Genomic DNA, 20,595 nt, shown 5'->3' with positions numbered 1-20,595 from the left:
CAGGTCTCCCACAAGGGTGGCAGGAGCCCAAGTACTTGGGCAGCTTCCGCTGCTTTCCCAGGAGCATTTGCAAGGATCTGGATGTGAAATGGAGTAGCCACGACTCAAACCAAAGCCCATGTGGGATGCCGGCATCGCAGGCAGCAGCTTAACCTGCTATGCCACAATGCCGGCCCTAAAACACTAAGTCTTATGACGTATTCTCTGCTCAAACTCTTCAGCGCCTTCCAAGTGCTCCACGAATACAGACCCACAGCCTCAGGGCAGCCGACCTCCCCCAGATACAAGCTCCAGTTCCCTCAAAGCCCCTTCGTCTGGTCAGGCCGCTCCACACCAGGCCTCCACCTGCAAGGCTCCTTCTTCTCCCGCCTTTGCCCTGTGGATTTCTACTCGGTTTCAGAATGTCAGCTCAGAAGAAAAGCATTTTCCTGGGGAAGCTTTGCTATGTAGGTCAGGCTCCCTGTGACACAACCTCCACACCACCTCTGCCTTTCCTTGCCAGGGCTTCTAATGGTCTGTACCTACTGGAGACGACGTGTTAACATCTTGAGGAAGGACAGGAAGTTGGTCAGTGCTGCATGTCATTCAGTCCCCAGCACGTGGAACACTGCCTGGCCCATGAAGCACGCGCAGTGAGCATCACACACACTTGCTGAGCCGGAGAAGGAGCAGCAGAGCTCCAGAACAGCAGGCTCTCTGGCCCACAGTCCAAAGGACACCACTGTTTCCTCGGATGTAACGTGCACGTGATGGATGGGAAAAATCAGTCTTACAAATTAAACCTGGGGCCAGCACTGTGGCATAGCGGGTAAAGCTGCCGCCTGCAGTGCTGGCATCCCATATGGGCGCCAGTTCAGGTCCCTACTGCTCCATTTCTGATCCAGCTCTCTGCTACGGCCTGGGAAAGCAGAGGAAGATGGCCCAACTCCTTGGGCCCCTGCACCCACATGGGAGACCTGAAAGAACCTCTTGGCTCCTGGCTTCAGACTGGTGCAACTCCAGCCACTGCAGCCATTTGGGGAGTGAACCAGTGGATGGAAGATCTCTCTCTCTCTCTCTCTCTCTCTCTCTCTCTGCCTCTGCCTCTCCGTAACTCTGTGTTTCAAATAAATAACTTAAAAAAAAAAAAAAAAAAAAGCGACCTAGCCAGGACTCAGAGCGGCACTGATATGTGATGCCAACATCTCAAGTGGCGGCTTAGCCCCCTGCGTCATCAGGCCATGCCTCCACTACCTACCCCAGATGCCACAGCAGGCTTAGGACGCTAAGAAAGCACGACTAACCCTCACCCAAGAGCATGAACTCAACGTTCCCAGCACAAACACTGGATCTTGCTGCAAGTCAGGCACACGAGAAGTAACCTGTACAGTCTGAGGTCCAGTGTGTGGCAATACTGCTAACCAGGACAGCATATGCCTAACAACCGCCGTACAACAACATTAGAGGAATCCTCTAGTTCCAAAAATTAATTTCAGGTCAATATGGAAACTTACACACATGAATGCACTAGGAGAAAGGCTAAACCAAGCCATCTGTTGACAGAGTTCACACAGACTACATCCCAGCACGAGACGAGAAGGGCGGAGTCTGCACCGCAGCCCTGCGACTCCCAGCTTGGACACAGCCACATCTGCCTTCCTCTCACGGACTAGGGAACCCAGGGAGACAAGTGCACACGCGCCCAGGCCTGTGAGGACAAACTGATGAGTGGGATGTGAGAACAGAGTGGGGCCTAAGTGCAGCCCAGCACGGAGACCTCACACAGGAGTTTGCCTTCATTCCTTCCCGAAAGTTCACTGGAAAAGCAACTCCAGAGACAGACACCAGCGTCAGGGAAGACGCACAGGGATGGAAAAGTGGAAACTCAGAGCCAAGAAAATGGAGACAGGACCACAGAGTGGACACTGACAGGACCAAGACCGCAGGCTCAGCACAGCTGAACTAGCGCAATGGGGCTCTGGCTGCTCGACCTGGGAAATCCTCGTGAGAGGTCACACTTCAGACGGACCACTCCCCAGAGGACTCAGACACAAGGTCACACTTCAGACGGACCACTCCCCAGAGGACTCAGACACAGAGGCATGCTGGGGCCAGCGCTATGGTGCGGAAGATCCAGCCTCTGCCTGCAGTGTCAGCATCCATGTGGGCGTCGGTTCAGGTCCCAGTTGCTCCACTTCCAATCCAGCTCCCTGCTAACGCAGCTGGGAAAGCAGCAGCTGATGGCCCAAGTATGTGGGCCCCTGCACCCATGGAGACCCCAAAGAGGCTCCTGGCTTCAGCCTGGCCCAGTCCTAACCATTGTGGCCATTTGGGGAGTGAACCAGCAGAGAGAAGATATCTTTCTCTCTCACCGCCCCCTTGTGTCTCTACCTTTAAATAAATAATAAATCTTAAAAGAGAGAGAGAGAGGCACCAAAAGTAGGACACCAGGCTCAGAGTAGGTATAGGGAAGCCTTGGGGCTTGTGGGCAACTGACACACACTGATGCCCAGGTGGAGCAATGAAATCCTGGGCAAGGGGCTGGGAGGAGCTGCTGATGGACATGTAGAAAACGAAACAAGAAAATATAACGTGATTGAAAACTGCAGGAAAAGAAAGCTAATTATTATGAAGGAAATTTAATCATAGCCTGCTATTTACATCATCTGTAAAAAGTATCAATAATCAAAATAAAATAAACAGGGGCCGGGGCCGGCGCTGTGGCACAGTGGGATAAAGCCCCAGCTTGCAGCACCGGCATCCCATATGGGCACCGGTTGGAGTCCCGACTGCTCCACTTCCGATCCAGTTCTCTGCTGTGGCCTGGGAAAGCAGTAGAAGATGGCCCAGGTCCTTGGGCCCTGCACCCACGTGGGAGACCCGGAGGAAGCTCCTGGCTCCTGGCTTTGGATCACCTCAGCTCTGGCCATTTGACCATCTGGGGGGTGAACCAGCAGAATGGAAGACCTCCCTCTCTCTCCCTCTCTCTCTCTCTCTCTCTCTGGCTCTACCTCTCTGTGTAACTCTGTCTTTCAAATAAATAAAATAAATCTTTAAAAAATGAAAATAAAAACCAGGGGCTAGCATCTCAGTGTGGTGAGTAAAGCCGCTGCCTGTGACTCCAGCACCCCATAAAGGCACTGGTTCATGTCCCGGCTGCTCCACTGTCAATCCAGGTCCCTGATAGTGATCTGGGAAAAGCAGCAGGAGATGGCCCAGTGTTTGGGCAACTGCCTCCCACATGGGAGACTGGAAGAAGCTCCTGGCCCAGTTGAGTCGCAGATGCTTGGCTTTTAAATCCAGCTTCCTGGGGCCAGTGATGCAGCACTGTGTGTAGAGCTGCCACCAGAGATGCTGGCCTCCCATGTGGGTGCCAGCTCACGTCCCAGCTCCTCCAATCTAGCTCCCTGCCATGACCTGGGGAAAGAGCAGAAGATGGTCTTTCAAAGAAACAAATCCTTAAAAGAAAAAAGGCCTGAACAAGGACTTTCCTGACCACTATTAAGAGGTCACAGCAAGAAGGGGCCGCCACTGTGGAGCAGCCAGCTAAGCCACCACCTGCGAGGCCAGCTCCCATACGTAAAACCAGTTCCAGGAGTCCCAGGCGCGCTAATTCTGACCCAGCTCCCTGCTAATGAGCCTTGAAAGTGGGAAGATGGCCCTAGTACCAGGGCCTCTCCCACCTATGTGGAAGACCCAGATGGAGCTCCAGGCTTCTGGCTTCAGCCTGGCCCAAATCCAGCTGTTGCAGCCATCTGGGGAGGGAACCAGCAGCAGAAGATCTATTTCTCTCTGTTTCTCCTTCTCTTGTCCCTCTGCCTTTCAAATATTTTCAAAAGTGTGTGTGGGGGGGGGGGGTCACAGTATAAAATTAATCACATTTATATTTACTTCATTAGCAGTGAGAACTGGAAAATTTGTGGCTTATACCAAACCACGTTCACAAATCCAATTTTGTGATACTTTATACACAAGAAAACAGACCCTCAGGACTTTCGGCTGTTGCACGTCTGACCCAGCTCTCTGCTGTGGCCTGGGAGAGCAGCAGAAGATGGGCCAGGTGCTTGGGCCCTGCACCCACCTGGGAGACCCGAGGAAGCTCCTGGCTTCGAACGGCCCAGTTCCACCCATAACAACCACTTGGGGAGTGAACTAGTGGATGGAAGATTTCTCTTCACCCCCCTCTCCCTGCCTCCTTCTATCACTCTGCCTTTCAAATAAATAAACAAATACATCTTTTCATGAAAAAAAAAGAAGAAGAAGAACTTTAGGGGCCAGCGCTATGGCATAGCAGGTAAAGCTGCCGCCTGCAGTGCTGGCATCCAATATGGGCACCAATTCTAGTCCCGGATACTCAACTTCCAATCCAGCTCTCTGCTGTGGCCTGGAAAAGCAGCAGAAGATGGTCCAAGGGCTGGCATTGCGGCTCACTAGGCTAATCCTCCACCTGCAGTGCTGGCACCCCGGGTTCTAGTCCCGGTCGGGGCGCCGGATTCTGTCCCAGTTGCTCCTCTTCCAGTCCAGCTCTCTGCTGTGGCCCAGGAAGGCAGTGGAGGATGGCCCAAGTGCTTGAGCCCTGCACCCACATGGGAGACCAAGAGGAAGCACCTGGCTCCTGGCTTCAGATCAACGCAGCATGCCTGTGGCGGCCATTTGGGGAGTGAACCAACGGAAAAAGGAAGACCTTTCTCTCTGTCTCTGCCTCTCTCTCTCACACTGTCTAACTCTGCCTGTCAAAAAAAAAAAAAAAAAGATGATCCAAGTACTTGGGCCCCTGCACCCATATGGGAGACCCAGAAGAAGCTCCTGGCTCCTGGCTTCGGATCAGTGCAGCTCCAGCCATTGTGGCCAATTGGGGAGTGAACCAGCAGATGGTTCTCTCTCTCTCTGCCTTTCCTTCTCTGACTTTCAAGTAAATAAATATTTAAAGAAAAAAAAAAAAGAACGTTATTTCAGCACATCACTAATCCTGGTTCTCCTGTTTCAATCCCTGGGTCACTTCACAGCCTCAGAAATCACTGTGCCAACAGGAGGCCTTGTGCAGACACTGTATCAGTGAAAGTAAAACGTGTTTTCTTTTTATTCGCATTTTTAAAAAATATTTATTTGAAAGGCAGAGAGAGAGAGAGAAGTCCTCCATGCACTGGTTCACTCCCCAAATGGCCGCAATGGCCAGAGCTGGGCCAGAGCAAAGCCAGGAGCCAGGAGCTTCCTCTAGGTCTCCTACATAGTTGCAGGGGCCCAAGCACTTGGGCCATCTTCCACTGCTTTTCCAGGTCACAGCAGAGAGCTGGATTGGAAGAGGAGCAGCCAGGACTCTAATCGGCACCCAGACGCGATGCCGGCACCACAGGCAGCAGCTGCACCCGCTACGCCCCAGCGCCAGCCCCCAAAACACGTGTTTTCCTGCCAAAACTTTCCCCGAGAGGCAGCAGAGATGACTGGCCTGAGTTGGCTCCCTGCCACCCTCACAGGAGACCTAGACCAAGCTCCTATCTTCAGTCTTGGTCCAGCCCCAGCTGTCATGGGCATTTGGGAAGTGAACCAGTTATGGGATCCGTTTGTAGAGTCAGTCTCTCTCTGTGTCTCTCTCTCTCTTTCTCCTTTCTTCCTTCCTTCCCTCCCTCTCAAATTCTAAAAGAATGTTTTTAAAAAAACAGGGGCTGGGGCTGTGCTCAGCAGGTTAAGCCTCTACCTGCAATACCAGTGCCCCTTATCAGAGAGCCAGCTTGAGTTCTGTCTGCTCTGCTTTTTTTTTTTTTTTTTTTGGGGGGGGGGGGGACAGGCAGAGTGAACAGTGAGAGAGAGACAGAGAGAAAGGTCTTCCTTTTTGCCGTTGGTTCACCCTCCAATGGCCGCCACGGCTGTGGCCAGGGAGTGCAGTGGAGGATGGCCCAAGTCCTTGGGCCCTGCACCCCATGGGAGACCAGGAGAAGCACCTGGCTCCTGCCATCGGATCAGCGCGGTGCGCTGGCCGCAGCGCGCCTACCGCGGCGGCCATTGGAGGGTGAACCAACGGCAAAAGGAAGACCTTTCTCTCTGTCTCTCTCTCTGTCTGTCAAAAAAAAAAGAAAGAAAGATAAAAAGGTCTTCCTTTCATTGGTCAACTCCCCAAATGGCCACAACAGCTGGAGTTGTGCTGATCAGAAGTCAGGAGCCAGGAGTTTCTTCCCGGTCTCCCATGTGGGTGCAGGGGCCCGAAGACTTGGGCCATCTTCTACTGCTTTCCCAGGCCATAGCAGAGAGCTGGATTGGAAGAGGGGCAGCCAGGATTAGAACTGGCGCCCACGTAGGCTGCCGACGCCACAGGCAGATGATTAACCTACTGCGCCACAGCACTGGCCCCAATAAATTTTTAACACAAACAAAAGTAAATTGCAGACATCATGAAACGTCCATAAATCCTTCTGGAATATATTTCCGAGGTACCAGGGCCACCTCCTACCTAATCACAGCACCATGACGACATCCAGGAGACTTGAGACGACATCACAGAATATTACATCAATGTTCAAGTTTCTCTAATGGTCCAAATGACGTCCTGTACGGTTTCGTGACTCCTGGCCCAGGTGGATTCCTGCCACCCGTGTGGGGGATCTGGATGAATTCCTGGCGCTGGCTTCAGCCTGGCCCAGCCTCAGCTGTACCAGACATGTAGGAAGCGAACAGGCAGATGGAAGATCTCTCTCTGCCTCCTCTCTGGTGTCTCTCCACTTTTCAAATAAATAAATACAAGCAATTTTTTTAATATGAAAGAAAAAGAAATACATCCTGTCCTGCAATCCCTTAAAATTTATTTTACAGGGCCGGCGCTGCGGCACAGCAGGTAAAGCCACCACCTGCAGTGCCGGCCTCCCATGTGGGCGCCGGTTCCAGTCCCGGCTGCTCCACTTCCGACCCAGCTCTCTGCTGTGGCCTGGGAAGGCAGTAGAAGATGGCCCCAGTTCTTGGACCCCTGCACCCACGTGGGAGACTCAGAAGAAGCTCCTGGCTCCTGAATTTGGACTGACGCAGCTCCGGCTGTTGCGGCCATCTGGGGCGTGAACCAGCAGATGGAAGACCTCTCTCTCTGTCCCTCTCTGCCTCTCCTTCTCTCTGTGTGTAACTGACTTTCAAATAAATAAATAAATCTTTAAAAAATTTTTATTTAGCAATCTTTGCTTTACAATGGGTTGGTGGCAGTAACTACAAAAGCGCCAGCCCCATCTACATGAAGGGGTCACACCAATGATGAATCTTCAGAGACTGTTCGGGACTAAAAATAATCCAGTCCAACCTCACACCTCACGCTGGACACACCTGGCTATACGTTCACATTTCAGGACAGTACAACCAAAGACTTCACTACAGCTGCCCTCCTCCCATCAGCTGACTCCGGCCAGCACAGCACTGTACTGTATTACACCACACCTGGTCTGTCACCAGGTGATGCAACGAGATCCAAGCACACAGGACACTGGCAAAGAAAGAACACAAAAGCTACCATAGTGTGAATGGGAGCTGCTTCTATTAAAAATTCAGATAACCCATTTAAATAATTGAAAATGCTACCTTCGAAGGGGATTATATAAAGATGCTGGACACCCTACTTTGAACGCTTGACAAAAATCAAGATAATCAAGTTGCTACCATCAAGGACAGTAACGTGACTATCACAAGTCTCTCAGTGTTTGAAACATCAAGGTATAAAGCGCAACAAACCTGTGGTCTTTACTGCTGTCATCCGGCTTATCTGAACCGGTCCTACGGTTTTTAGAAAACTATGACTATTTTGAAAAGAATGCTCATTTCTGAGAGATATAAACTGAAACCCTGAGGAAATGCTGGACCACGAATCTGCTTCAAAAATAACCGGGGGTCAGGAGCGGAGCGTTCCCGGGAGCACCAAGCAAGACTGCAGACGTCCGGCCACGGCCACAAAGGGTCCTGGGACCAAGTGTCTACACCTGTGTGTGCTCCAGACTTTCCCTTTAAGAGTTTAACATAGTCATTATGAGGAGGAATGCTGCGTTCTTCCCTAAACCATCCACTCCGCCCCTCTGCCGTGTGCTCCGGCCCTGAGCCCTAACAAAGGCCCCAAAGCGACACAAAACGAAACCCACCTCTCGTCACCCGCGAAGTTGTCTGCCCCAAGACAGCAGCGCGGCACAGAGCGGCCAAGAGCCCCACTCGTCCGGCACTGGCAGCCAGGTCAGGCCCAGGCCCCAGCTCACCTGCAACACTGCTTCTTCCTGAGCAGTTAGTGAGGGCAACGCCTCAGGAAACCCCCTCCATCCTCCTTCCCACCACACCCTGAGATCCCGGCCTTGTCCCTGAACTGCAAATTCCACCAGGAGCTGTGAATGCAAAGAATTCTGACTCACTTCTACTTCGTAGTGACAAGAAACCCAGCCCCAAAGAGCAATCCAGGATCCCTCCCCCTGTGGTCACTAAGACGTTATGACTAAAGACGTCCCTCAAAGAAAAAAGTTAGCAGAATGGAACCTTGCAGGAAAGCTGCCACGCGGCAGAGTCCCTTAAGGTTTATGAGACCAAAGACCCGGCTCCACCTGGATTCCAGCACTATCTGTGATGCCTTGGGGAAGTTACTAAACCTTTCTGGGCTTCCGGTTTCTTACTGAAAAGTGGGAACAGATCCTGCTGGCCTAGGCACCACCTCTAAGAACTGTGGTGAGGAGCCACTGAACACAGTGAGCTTCCCACCAGCTTCTAAAGCACTCCAGCCACAGTAAAGGACAAACTGCCCTGACATCACCCGTCCAAGAAGCAAGACTGCACTGGAGGAGGTACGCTGCACCGTTAGAACCTGAACCACGGGGCCGGCGTCGCGGCCCAGAGTCAAGGGGCCGTGGCCCAGAGGTCAAGGGGCTGGCGTCGCGGCCCAGAGTCAAGGGGCCGTGGTCCAGAGGTCAAGGGGCTGGCGTCACGGCCCAGAGTCAAGGGGCCGTGGTCCAGAGGTCAAGGGGCTGGCGTCGCGGCCCAGAGTCAAGGGGCCGTGGCCCAGAGGTCAAGGGGCCGGTGTCATGACACACAGGTTAAGGGGTCGCTGTTGTGGCCCAGAGGTCAAGGGGCCGGTGTCGTGGCCCAGAGGTCAAGGGCTGGTGTTGTGGCCCAGAGGTCAAGGGCTGGTGTCGTGGCACACAGGTCAAGGGCTGGTGTCGTGGCACACAGGTCAAGGTGTCGTGGCACACAGGTCAAGGGGCTGGTGTCGCGGCCCAGAGTCAAGGGGCCGTGGTCCAGAGGTCAAGGGGCTGGCGTCGCGGCCCAGAGTCAAGGGGCCGTGGCCCAGAGGTCAAGGGGCCGGTGTCGTGGCCCAGAGGTCAAGGGGCCGGTGTTATGGCCCAGAGGTCAAGGGCTGGTGTCGTGGCACACAGATCAAGGGGCCACTGTCGTGGCCCAGAGGTCAAGGGCTGGTGTCGTGGCACACAGGTCAAGGTGTCGTGGCACACAGGTCAAGGTGTCGTGGCACACAGGTCAAGGGGCCACAGCAGCACCAGCATCCTGCACAAAAGCGCCAGTTGAGGCCTGAGTACCCTTCTCCTGATTCGATTCCCCCCAGCATCCCTGAGAAGGCAGCGAGAGATGGCGTCGAGTCCTAGGGCGCCTGCCGCCCACGTGGGAAACCCAGATGGAGCTCCTGGCTCCCTGCTCCAGCTTGGCCCAGCCCCAGCCTTTGCAGCCATTTAGGGAGTGACCCAGCCAATGGGATATCTCCCCCATCTCCCCCCACCCCGTGTGTGTGTTTATCTACCTTTCAAATAACTAAGTCATGAAGAAAAAAAAAAAAAAAAGAACCTGAAGCAGCAGTCCCCATCAGGCCACTCGGGAGGAATCCTGTCACACGTCTCTGCCATCAGAGGGAGGCTCACCCTGACAGAGCCGCCCAAGCACATGGCACTCCACTGACCCAACACCGACGGGGGTGCCCAGCAGGTGCCCGGACATCCTCCAGGCTGTGGAAGCAAGCAGCCCTGACGTGGGTCCCAGCTCTTCACACCAACTGTTCTGCAGAGCAGGGCCCACTCTGCCTGTTTTCAAAAACCTCTAGGCGTGTACGCGCATATGTACCTGAACACTCACTTAACGAAAGTGTGTATTCGTGAGAAGTCAAAGAACACGAAAAGTAGCAGACGGACGCTAGAGGTTCCCCACCTGTAAGCAAAATACGCACACGGGTAATCATTCGATTTCCCTGGCTGGCCGCGCACGCACAGCACTGGGGCATCTTCACCTAACTTCAGCAAGTGACCTTCTCCGGTCGGCGCCGGCCCCGGGCACTGGCCGGTGCACTCGGCCTGCGCACCCCACCAGTGCCAGACAGCACCTCCGTGAGCTCCAGGCTCATGCCCACCTCCTGCCCGCAGGAGGCACAGAACCCAACACTTCATCCCCAGGGAGCTGCCACAGCGTTCCCCGGCGCGCAGGTTAAGGGGTCGCTGTCGTGGCCCAGAGGTCAAGGGGCCGCAGAACCTAACCCAGCCACACACAGGCAAGCAACTGCGCTCACAAGGGGCGTCCCCCGGGAGGGTCCCACGGGGCAAGGGGACTCCGGCCACGCCTCGGGCGGCCTGGCGCAGGACCCTACGCCGGGAGCTGGCCTTGGGACGCGGCCCTGGGCAGGACAGGGAGGCGGGGGCCTCCCAGGGCGGAGCGGCGGATGAGAGAACGCAGAATCCCCGGGCCTACCCGTGCCGCTCACCTGCTCGGCCCCGTAGGCCATAGCGAACTGGACGAAGTCCTCGATGCGAACGAAGCCGTCCCCGTCCCCGTCCAGGGCGTCGAACACCGCTCGCAGGCGGGGGCCGTCCTCCGGACACCCCGCGGGCTCGCCAGGAAGGGGCTGCTCCGGGGACGCCCGACCCACCTCCGGCGCCAGCTCGTCCGCCGCAGGCGCGGGGAAGGCGGGGAACAGGCCGGCCGCGTCCCGCACACCGAAGCTGAGAGCCGGAGCCTGCACGCAGAAAGCCGGGCTCTCCGGGCAAGGCGGCAGACCACAGTCGTCCGGGCCTTCGGTCCAGGAGAAAGGCGGGTCGGGCTCCGGGGACGCCATCTCGGAACGCGGGTCGGGGTCCGGGCAGGCGGCCTGGCGGGCCAGGAGGCTCGGGGCCCCGGCATCCCGCCCCCGCGCGCCGCGGCTGGGCGGCCCGCTGTCCTGAGGGTCCTCCAGCCCCGGGGCCGGCTCAGCGCACTCCGAGGGGCCCGGGGCCGGCCCGGCGGACGCGCCCGGCTCCGAGTCGGGGCCCGGAGGGGAGGCCGGCCGGCCCGGCTCCATGTTGCGGGGCGCGCCCCCGGCCCCGGCGCGGGCCCGCGAGGCTAGTGGTACGGCGGGCGGCGCGGGCGGCAGACAAAGGCGCTCAGGGCGCGGCGGCGGGCGCGGGCATCCCCGCGGCGGCGCGGGCGGGCGCGCGCGGGGCGCCCGGGCTGCTCCGGCTGGCACTCGGGCCCTGCTCCGCCCTCGCCCATCTTCGCACCGCGCCTCAGCGGCCCTCGGCCCGGCGGCGCGGAGGGCGCGGGCCCATGGCGGCGGGCGCGGCAGCAGCCGCGGAGGACGCCGAGAGCCCGGCAGCGGCGCCGGGGCCGCGGGGCGCGCGAGGCGAGGACCCGAGGCGGCGGCGGCTGAGGAGGATGCGGCGCCCGCGGTACCCGAGCAGCGAACGCCGCGGCCGCCGCCCGGCCCCGCCCGCCGGCGTGACGTCAGCACGCCGGGCGCCGGCCGGCCCCGCCCCCCGGCTGTCTATAAATAGGGGCGCAGGGGGCGGCGGCCTGGCGCCGCGGCGGGGTTCGCGGGCTCTGGGCGTCGGTGGTTTCGGCCTTCTCGGCGGCTCCGGCCGGGATTTCTGGGCCTCGGGCGTCGGGCGGCTGCGGGTGCCGGCGTGAAGTCACCAGCGCGGGGCGCGCGAGGACGGGCCTCGAACCTGTGCGCGCCGCACACCCACGCGCGGCGGCGACGCGGAGGGAGCTGCGCCGGCGCGGGGTGAGCGTCAAGCGCCGCGCGCGGGCTGCGCGGAGGCTGAGTCCTCGCGCATCGCGGGCCGGCGTGACGGGTGCGGAGCTGCGGCCTTGGGCTGGAGCGCGGAGCGCGGCGTGTCCGGCGTCCCTGTCCGCCGACGCCCCGGGCAGGGTGTGGCGGGGAGAGCGGCCCGGGCCAGGGTGCCCTGCGGAGAAAGAGGAGGGGTCGCCGCTGCGCCGGCTCGGCCAGAGCTCCCCCTGGGCCACACACTGTGCAGAGCCGCCCTGCTGCGTGGGGATGGACCGGGAGAGACCGGAGCCCCGGAAGGCTGGGGAGCTGGGTGCGCCCAAATGCCTGCAGCAGCCAGGCCTCGGCTGGGCCAGCGCCGATTCAACCTGGACTCGCTCGCTCGCTGGACCATCGCCCCCAGGCTGGAGCCCCACGGCCCAGGGCCCAGGGCCCACCCGGAGGCTCTTTCCTGCCGCTGTGCCAGCGCTAGAACCAGGCCGGGGCAGCAGGACCAGAGTAAAGACCAGTTCCCCGCAGCAGGCCAGCCATTCAGACCCAGGGCTCCCCGGCGACAGACCAGCCCTGAGCAGCGCCTGCTGCCCTTCCGACTGCCCGGCCCTGAAGGAAGGGAGGGGCAGGTCCCAGCTGCCGATCTCGTGGAAGTGATCTGGAAGGTGCTTGACCCAGCGGTTTGGAGCTCACCCAGCCCGTGGGCCACCTTGTTCCCTTTCTTGGGGACCTTTGGCCCGGGGGGTGAGGGGGGGAGCCAAGCTGGTGGCACAGCCAACAGGGAGGGAGCAAGTGAGGCAGGAGACCTCAAAGGGGGCCGGGGGTCGGGACAGGCAAGCTGGATGTGGTCACACCAGGAGGACACACGCGAAGCTGTAGCAGACTGCCTTAGCCTCTCCCCACTCGGTGCGCAGTGGCCGTGGTGTCTGGGTCGCACTTAGCCCCAGTGCGTTCAGCGGCTGACGCTGTGTCGGCCCCTGGAGCCCACTCTGCTCGGCCAATGGCAGCCTTTTCTTTCTTTTCCACTGGCTCTCCTGACTTTTCTTCAGACAAAACCCTGAAGTGTTTGATGTTACAAAAATCTGAACTCTGTGGATGTCCTTAGAGCAAGGAAATTGAATAGAACGCGTTTTATTTGAAAAGCAGAGAGAGGGAGAAGGGTGAGGGGAGTTTCCAGGCTCCTGGTTCAAGTCCCAGCCACTCCACTTCTGATCGAGCGCCCTGTGCTGATGGAACTGGGAGAGCAGTACAGGACGGCTCTCGTACTGGGGCCCCTGAACCCACGTGGGAAGTGAACCAGCAGATGGAAGCTCTCCCTCTGTATCTCCTCCCTCTGCAACTCTGCCTTCCAAATAAACAAATCTTAACAACAACAAAGTAGCCAGGAACTCCCACGCGGCTTAACTACCTAGGCCAAAGCCAGGAGCTGGGAACTTCATCCAGGTCTCCTGTAGGTGGCAAAGGGCTCAAGCACATAGGCTATCTGCTGCCCTCCCAGGCACATTAGCAGGAAGCTAGATCTGAAGTGGAGCAACCGGGCCTCAAACCAGCACCCTTATGGGATGCTGGAATCTCATGGTGGCTTAACCCAAGTGCCCACCGTGGCCTGAACTAGGCAGAAACAAGCTGGAAGCCTGGAGCTTCGTGGGAGGCAGGAACCCGCTTACGGCTCACCACTGCTTCCCGGGGTCTGGGTTAGAAGGAGGCTGGAGTCGAGCGCAGAGGCGATAATCAAACCCAGATACTCTGCTGTGGATGCAGGCATCTTGTTATTTTTTAAGGTTTATTCATTTTATTTAAAAGAATTACAGACAGGGAGAGACAGAGTGAGAGCTCTTATATCTACTGGTTCACTCCCCAAGTGGCTGCAACAGCCAGGACTGGGCGAAGCCAAAGCCAGGAGCTTCCTCCTGGTCCCCCACATGGCAGGAGCCTAGGGACTCGGGCCATCTTCTGCTTTCCCAGGCCATCAGCAGGCAGTTGGATCAGAAGTGGAGCAGCGGGGAATTGGACCGGTGCCCACATGGGATGTAGGCGTTGTAGCCACACCTTAACCCCCTGCCACAGCACCAGCCCCAAGGTTGCAGGCATCCTAATTGGCATCTTCACCATTAGGCCAGATGCCCGGCCCAGCAGGTTTAAGTATTTGGAAGTAATCTGTGTGCGTCTGAGTGTGGAGGAAGGGGGCCTAGAGGGCAGGGGCAAAGCAGGTGTGTGAAGCAGCCCCTTCCTAGGAGGGCTCCCAGAAGTGCCACAGCAGGGCCTGCGTCGTCCAGCTTTGTGGGTGCCTTGCGGCTAGAAGCTCAGTCCACACACTTCGGGACAGGTGGCCACTGTACCCTGGGGAGGCTGAGCAGGGGGAGGGCTGGCCCTGTGCTGCTGGAGGCCTGGCTGGGGCCAGCGTACCCTGGGGAGGCTGAACAGGGGGAGGGCTGGCCCTGTGCTGCTGGAGGCCCGTGCTGGGGCCAGCGTACCCTGGGGAGGCTGAGCAGGGGGAGGGCTGGCCCTGTGCTGCTGGAGGCCTGGCTGGGGCCAGCGTACCCTGGGGAGGCTGAGCAGGGGGAGGGCTGGCCCTGTGCTGCGGGAGGCCCGTGCTGGGGCCAGCGTACCCTGGGGAGGGCTGGCCCTGTGCTGCTGGAGGCCCGTGCTGGGGCCAGCGTACCCTGGGGAGGGCTGGCCCTGTGCTGCTGGAGGCCTGTGCTGGGGCCTCAGTTTGAAGGGGCAGGGCAACCAAGCAGCATGGAAATGCGCACCTGAGAAAGGGGGCTCTCAAGCCCAACGCCTCTTCCTACAGTTCTCACCTTTGGTTTTTGTTATCGTTGTTTTGTTTTGTTTGTTTGTTTGTGTTTTTGGGTTTTTGTTTGTTTGTTTTTTGACAGGCAGAGTTAGAGAGAGAGACAGACAGAGAGAAAGGTCTTCCTTTTCCGTTGGCTCACCCCCTAAATGGCCGCTACGGCCAGTGCACTGTGGCCGGTGCTCTGCACCGATCCGAAGCCAGAAGCCACGCGCCCCCTCCCGGTCTCCCACGCGGGCACAGGGCCGAAGCACTTGGGCCATCCTCCACTGCCACAGCAGAGAGCTGGACTGGAAGAGGAGCAACCGGGACTAGAACTCGGGGTGCTGGTGCCGCAGGCAGAGGATTAGCCTAGTGAGCCGCGGTGCCGGCTACAGTTCTCACCTTTGGACAGGTGTCCCTTCCTCATGGGGGCCTCTTCTCCCACACAGGAGCCCCTGTGTCTGGCCACATCCTCCAGGGCCTGAGTGTCCACCCTGAAGGACAGCCTCCTTCATCCGTGTTGAAAACACCAGCAGAGGGCGTCCAAAACCACACTCCTCCCAGACCACCGCTGCAGAACCAGTGAGCCCAGTGAGTGGAGGGCCCCTGTGCAAAAGGTCATAAGACTCGGGTTGGGGGGGGTGTTGTGCATTGGTGGAGTGCCCTCCCAGGTCCAACGCCCTGTGCAGTGCACCCTGGAGGCAGCAGGTGTTGGCTCAAGTGCTTGGGAGACCTGGATTGAGTTCCTGGTTCCTGGCTTCCACCTGACCCAGCCCCAGCTGTTGCTGGCATTTGGGGCATGAACCAGAGGGTAGGCACTCCCTCACTGTTTGTCTAGCTCTGACTTCCTACTTTTTTTTTTTGGGGGGGGGGGACAGGTAGAGTTTACAGACAGTGAGAGACAGAGAGAAAGGTCTTCCTTCCGTTGGTTCACCCCCCAAATGGCTGCTACAGCCAGTGCACTGCGCCGATCCGAAGCCAGGAGCCAGGTGCTTCTCCTGGTCTCCCATGTGGGTGTAGGGGCCCGAGCACTTGGGCCATCCTCCACTGCACTCCCGGGCCACAGCAGAGAAGTGGACTGGAAGAGGAGCAGCCGGGACAGAATCTGGCACCCCAACCGGGACTAGAACCCAGGTGCTGGCGCCGCAGGCAGAGGATTAGCCAAGTAAGCCGCGGCGCCGGCCTGACTTCCTACTTTTCAAAAAAAAAAATGTTTAAGCCAGACAGAAAAGAGTACATGTTGTATGATTATGTGGAATTCTGGGGAATGCAGAGGGACCCATAGTGACAGCACAACGTGGTCCCATGAGGCTAAGGAGTTAGGGACAGGGGAGGGAGTCGTTACCAGGGATGGGACAAGTTGTCAAGCAGTGGGGGTATACGCATAACCCTGACTGTGCTGATGGGTTCTCAGAGCTAGACACATGTCAGTCAGATGTTCTGCCTATGACCAGTTTATCCTATGTCAGTTGTCATGGAGACAGCAGAACTTGTCTCCCCAGAATGGAAAGCATGGAGATGCTTAAGTCCTCATGGTGTTGAGTAAGGTGGAGGCTGCATGCAATGGTGGTCTGGTTCCTGGGCCTGAGGGGAGGTGTTTAGGCCACTACAGGGTGGGCTGGCTATTGGAGTTCCATTTTTGCTTGGCTGCTCTGAGTCCCACCTCTGTTGGGCACAGGCTGCAGGGACCCTGGTCCTGTATCCTCCACTGTGAGCTCCTGTTGGCTATTTTACCTCAAGTGGCAAAAAGCAGACCCATACATTAATTATACCTAATTCAGCTGTAAGAAAAAACTGCCAAGTTTTTTTTTTTTTTTTAATTTGTTATTTATTTGAAAGAGTTACGTAGAGAGAGAAAGATCTTCCAACAGCTGGTTCACTCCCCAAATGACCACAACAGCCAGGGCTAGGCCAGGCCAAAACCAGGAGCCGAGCTTCATCCGGTCTCCCACGTGGGTGCAGGGGCCCGAGTATTGGGCCGTCTTCTGCTGCTTTCCCAGGCCGTAGCAGAGAGCTGGAGTGGAAGTGGAGCAGCCGGGACTCAAACAGGCACCCACATGGGATGCCGGCATCACAGGTTTTACCCGCTATGCCGGAATGCTGGCCCATGCCAAGTATTCTTAATTGATAATTTTGAAAACGAGACTGTCATTTCCTACTCAATAGGTACACTTACAGGGAAGTCGGTGGCTGCACGGAGCCCCACTTGTGTTTACTGATATTTTATTCAGCGGGTAAAGATTTTTCTTCTCACCTTCAAATTTGGGAAAGTGCATTTCTGAGTAAAAACAGAACGCGGGTTTGTGAGGCCTTTCGCTCCTCTGACTCAGCCCAAGGTTTCGATGGCTTTCTTCTTTAGCATTTCACTCCGGTGACAGTCTCTCCAGCGCCCCCCAGGCCCTGCGCTCCTGGGTGGCGCATCCTGCACTCCCCACCCAACCAGCCCCAAAGTGGAAGAAACAGATCTGACTCCTGTCACTCCCTTCCCACTGGGCAAACATGTCCAAGTCACTTGCAGAGTGATTCTCCATATTTCTTTTGTTTTTTAAATATTTATTTATTTGAAAGAGTTACAGACGAGAGAGAAAAGGGAGAGAGAGAGAAATCTTCTGTACGCTGGTTCACTCCCCAAATGGCCGCAACAGCGGGGGCTGGGCCAGGCCGAAGCCGGGATCCAGGGCTTCATGCCCATCTCCCATGGGGTGCAGGGGCCCAAGCACTTGGGCCATCTCCCACTAATTTTCCAAGTGCATTTTAGCAGGGAGCTGCATCAGAGGTGGAGCAGCTGGGACTTGAACCGGCGCCATATGGGCTGCCAGCACTGCTGTGCCACAGCGCCGGCCCCATTCTCCGTATTTCTGACAATGTTTCTCACTACATCTTTGGGCACTGTCTACTGTCTCCTAGCTTCCCTGTGGGTTCCCCAGCCCCCTGGGACTCGGATCTCGGCTGGAGCCCCACTCTGCTGTCAGTCCAGCTTCCTGCCAGCGTGCCAGTGCAGCAGATGATGGCCCGCGTGGGAGACCGGGAAGAAGCTCTGAGCTCCTGGCTCGGCCTGGCCTGGTCAGCCCTGGCAGTTGTGGCCATTTGCGGAGTGAACTAGCAGACGAAGGTTCTTTCTCTAACTCTCCATTTCCAATCAATAAACCTTTAAAAAGTTAATTTGAGAGGTAGAGACAGAGTGAGCCCCCATTCCACCGGCTTACTCCCCAGATGCCTGCGACAGCCAGAACTAGGCTGGGTCGAGGCCGAGCAGGAACTCCATGCAGGTCTCCCACGTGGGTGGCAGGGGTCCGACTGCCTGACGCCTCACTGCGTCCGGGGCTGCGTGGAGGGAGCTGGAGGCAGCAGCAGAGCTGGGGATGACAGGCACTGGGGGACGCAGCTGTCCCCGCGTCGGCGTCACCCACCCACAGGGAGAGACTGCTGCTTGAATCGCACAGCCCAGTTCTTTGCCACCAGAGCCCGGCGGGACCGACGGCTCTGCACACACCTGGTCCTTCTGCTCCTCTGTCTTCCCCAGCCTCGGCGCTGGGCAGATGGCACCTGCTGGGCACACCTGCAACCACAGAGCCCACAGCGGCCATTCTAGGCCTGCAGGCCAGCATTCTGGGCCAGTGGCTGTGCCAGAGCAAACCAGTTATTTGCAACCAGGTTCGGGGCAGGGGAGCAGGTATCTTCACTGTGTGTGTAGCAGGTGGCGGCTGCCTGGGAGCCTGCTTCCGGCATGCCGGTGAGTCTCGCCAGGTGGCCTTTACTTATTTATTTTTCTTACCCAAGCCCCATTACCGGGCAGTGTTCCCATCGTCTTCCAAGACAGCGGAGCCTTGTCGTCATGGCTGGCAGGCCAACCCCCAGGGCCACTTCCTGGAGGGCACCCGTGGGCCTCCTCCCCTGGGAGAACAGCAGGGCTGGTCCACAGCCAGTCTCTGGGGTTTCCACAGATCTCACTGCCACCTCCGCCTCACTCCCACAGCGCCTGGCAGCTGTTTCTAAGGTTTGGGGACTTTTCCGTTTGTCTCCTCAGCTGGTGGCCTTGGCCCCACCACTTTCTGGTCTGTGACCTTTAAACAGCAGGTGGGCGCTCAGCTGGGATGACCCTGGGGTCTTCACTCACCAGCTGGGCTGCGAGGCCGAAGGGTCTCGCATGCACAGGCTGACAACCAGCCCCGAGCAAACGGCCAGCTGCTCGCAGAGTGGGGGGTCTTGCCCATGCTGCTCGCCAGGGCTCAGGATCAGTCAGGAGCTGACAGGTCAGCACTGGCCCGGGCAGGCCTGGTCACCTGGGGTCCTCAAACAGGGAGAACAGGTTTTCCCTGGAGGACCAAGATCCAGGCTGCTAACTCCTGTCGCTTTGAGGATGAGAAACAGGAAATTGAGGAACTAGATAGGGCGTCTTCCCAAAAGCACCCCTGGCTTTCTGGTTCATTCCAGGGGTGCACTGCTCAAGAGAGGTTCTGCCCAGGGCTGCAGCCTCTCCTGGGGGGGCCCAACCCCCTCACCAGCTGCACAGGGAACCAGGGCGTTTCTGTCGGCAAGGGAAGCTGGGAGGGCAGGAGTCAGGCTCCAAGATGACTTGAGCGAAGCCTCGGTCAGCCCCAGCCCTCAGGGCGGAAGTAGGCAGGGCTGCGGACGGCTCAGAAGGGTTCCCAGACCTCTCAGGTCTGAGCCCTGGGTCGCTCTGGCCCCACGTCCCAGACACAGGACAGCCCCGCAGGCACACTGGTGTGGGGTCCCAGAGAGCCGCTCACATGTTTGTGTTCCTGTTGCTTTGTTCTGAATTTTTATTTATTTGGGTGGCAGAGAGCTCCCCACTAACTGATTCACTCCCCAAGTGCCCACAGTGGCAAGACACAGCTAGGGGCCAAAGCCAGGAGCCAGGAAGTCAGTGCAGGTCTCACCACTGCCACCCAGGATCCAGGAAGCAGCAGGCGTCAGCCCCAGGTACTCTGGGGTGTAACCACTAGGCCAAGAACCCCAGACCCCTCGGCCGGCGCCGTGGCTTAACAGGCTAATCCTCCGCCTTGCGGCGCTGGCACACCAGGTTTTAGTCCTGGTTGGGGCGCCGGATTCTATCCCGGTTGCCCCTCTTCCAGTCCAGCTCTCTGCTGTGGCCCAGGAGTGCAGTGGAGGATGGCCCAAGTCCTTGGGCCCTGCACCCGCATGGGAGACCAGGAGAAGCACCTGGCTCCTGGTTTTGGATCAGCGAGATGCGCTGGCCGCAGCGGCCATTGGAGGGTGAACCAACGGCAAAAAGGAAGACCTTTCTCTCTGTCTCTCTCTCTCACTATCCACTCTGCCTGGCAAAAAAATAAAAAAATTAAGAACCCCGGACCCCACGTGGCTGCACGTTTCCAATCTTATTTGTCAAGACCGCCAGAGGCCTTATCTGGACTCCAGGGTAGACATCAGGCATGCTGTGGACATGGTCATGGTGGTGGCAGGCAGAACAAGGAGCTTGGCTAAAGCCTCAACTGCAGTGTAATGGCCACAGGACTGCTGGTGACAATCATGTGCACCACTCTGACACTTCCATACAGGGAACCCGGCTGCACCTGGTTCATGGCTCGGGAACTCCACCCAGATCCCGAATCTTGTCTCCTGCTTCACAGCAAGTGAAACGGAACACATCTGCAGTTTGGAACAGTGGGAAGACGGCAGGAGGCCTGTCGGGCACCAGGCTGTGCAGTCAGGCGCCCTCTGCCCGACAGGAGGATGGAGAGTACGCTGCCCCTCCCGTGTCCGTGTGCGCATGCCAGGGCTGAGTCCACAGAGCAGGCGGAGGCTGGGCTCAGCCATGTCTGAAGCAGGGGCCTCCCCCAGACCGGGGCTCTGGGTTTCCTAATGTCAGAAAGAAGTCCACTGCAAGCTC

The 20,595-nt window shown here is 57.9% G+C and overlaps 1 protein-coding gene across 1 annotated transcript in view; it reads right to left on the bottom strand.

Moving 5' to 3' along the window:
• RAB11FIP3 (RAB11 family interacting protein 3) overlaps positions 1-11,251 on the bottom strand; it is a 100,420-nt gene extending 89,169 nt beyond the window's left edge. The window contains exon 1 of the mRNA XM_062180913.1: positions 10,679-11,251. Coding sequence (XP_062036897.1) covers positions 10,679-11,251 — 573 coding nt within the window. The remainder of the gene's footprint in view (positions 1-10,678) is intronic.
• Between the last annotated feature and the right edge of the window lie 9,344 nt (positions 11,252-20,595).

This window comes from Lepus europaeus, chromosome 21, assembly GCF_033115175.1.
Source record: "Lepus europaeus isolate LE1 chromosome 21, mLepTim1.pri, whole genome shotgun sequence".
Lineage (NCBI taxonomy): Eukaryota > Metazoa > Chordata > Mammalia > Lagomorpha > Leporidae > Lepus > Lepus europaeus.
Note: the sequence above shows the minus strand (reverse complement) of the source record. Positions and strands in the feature narration are given on the sequence as shown.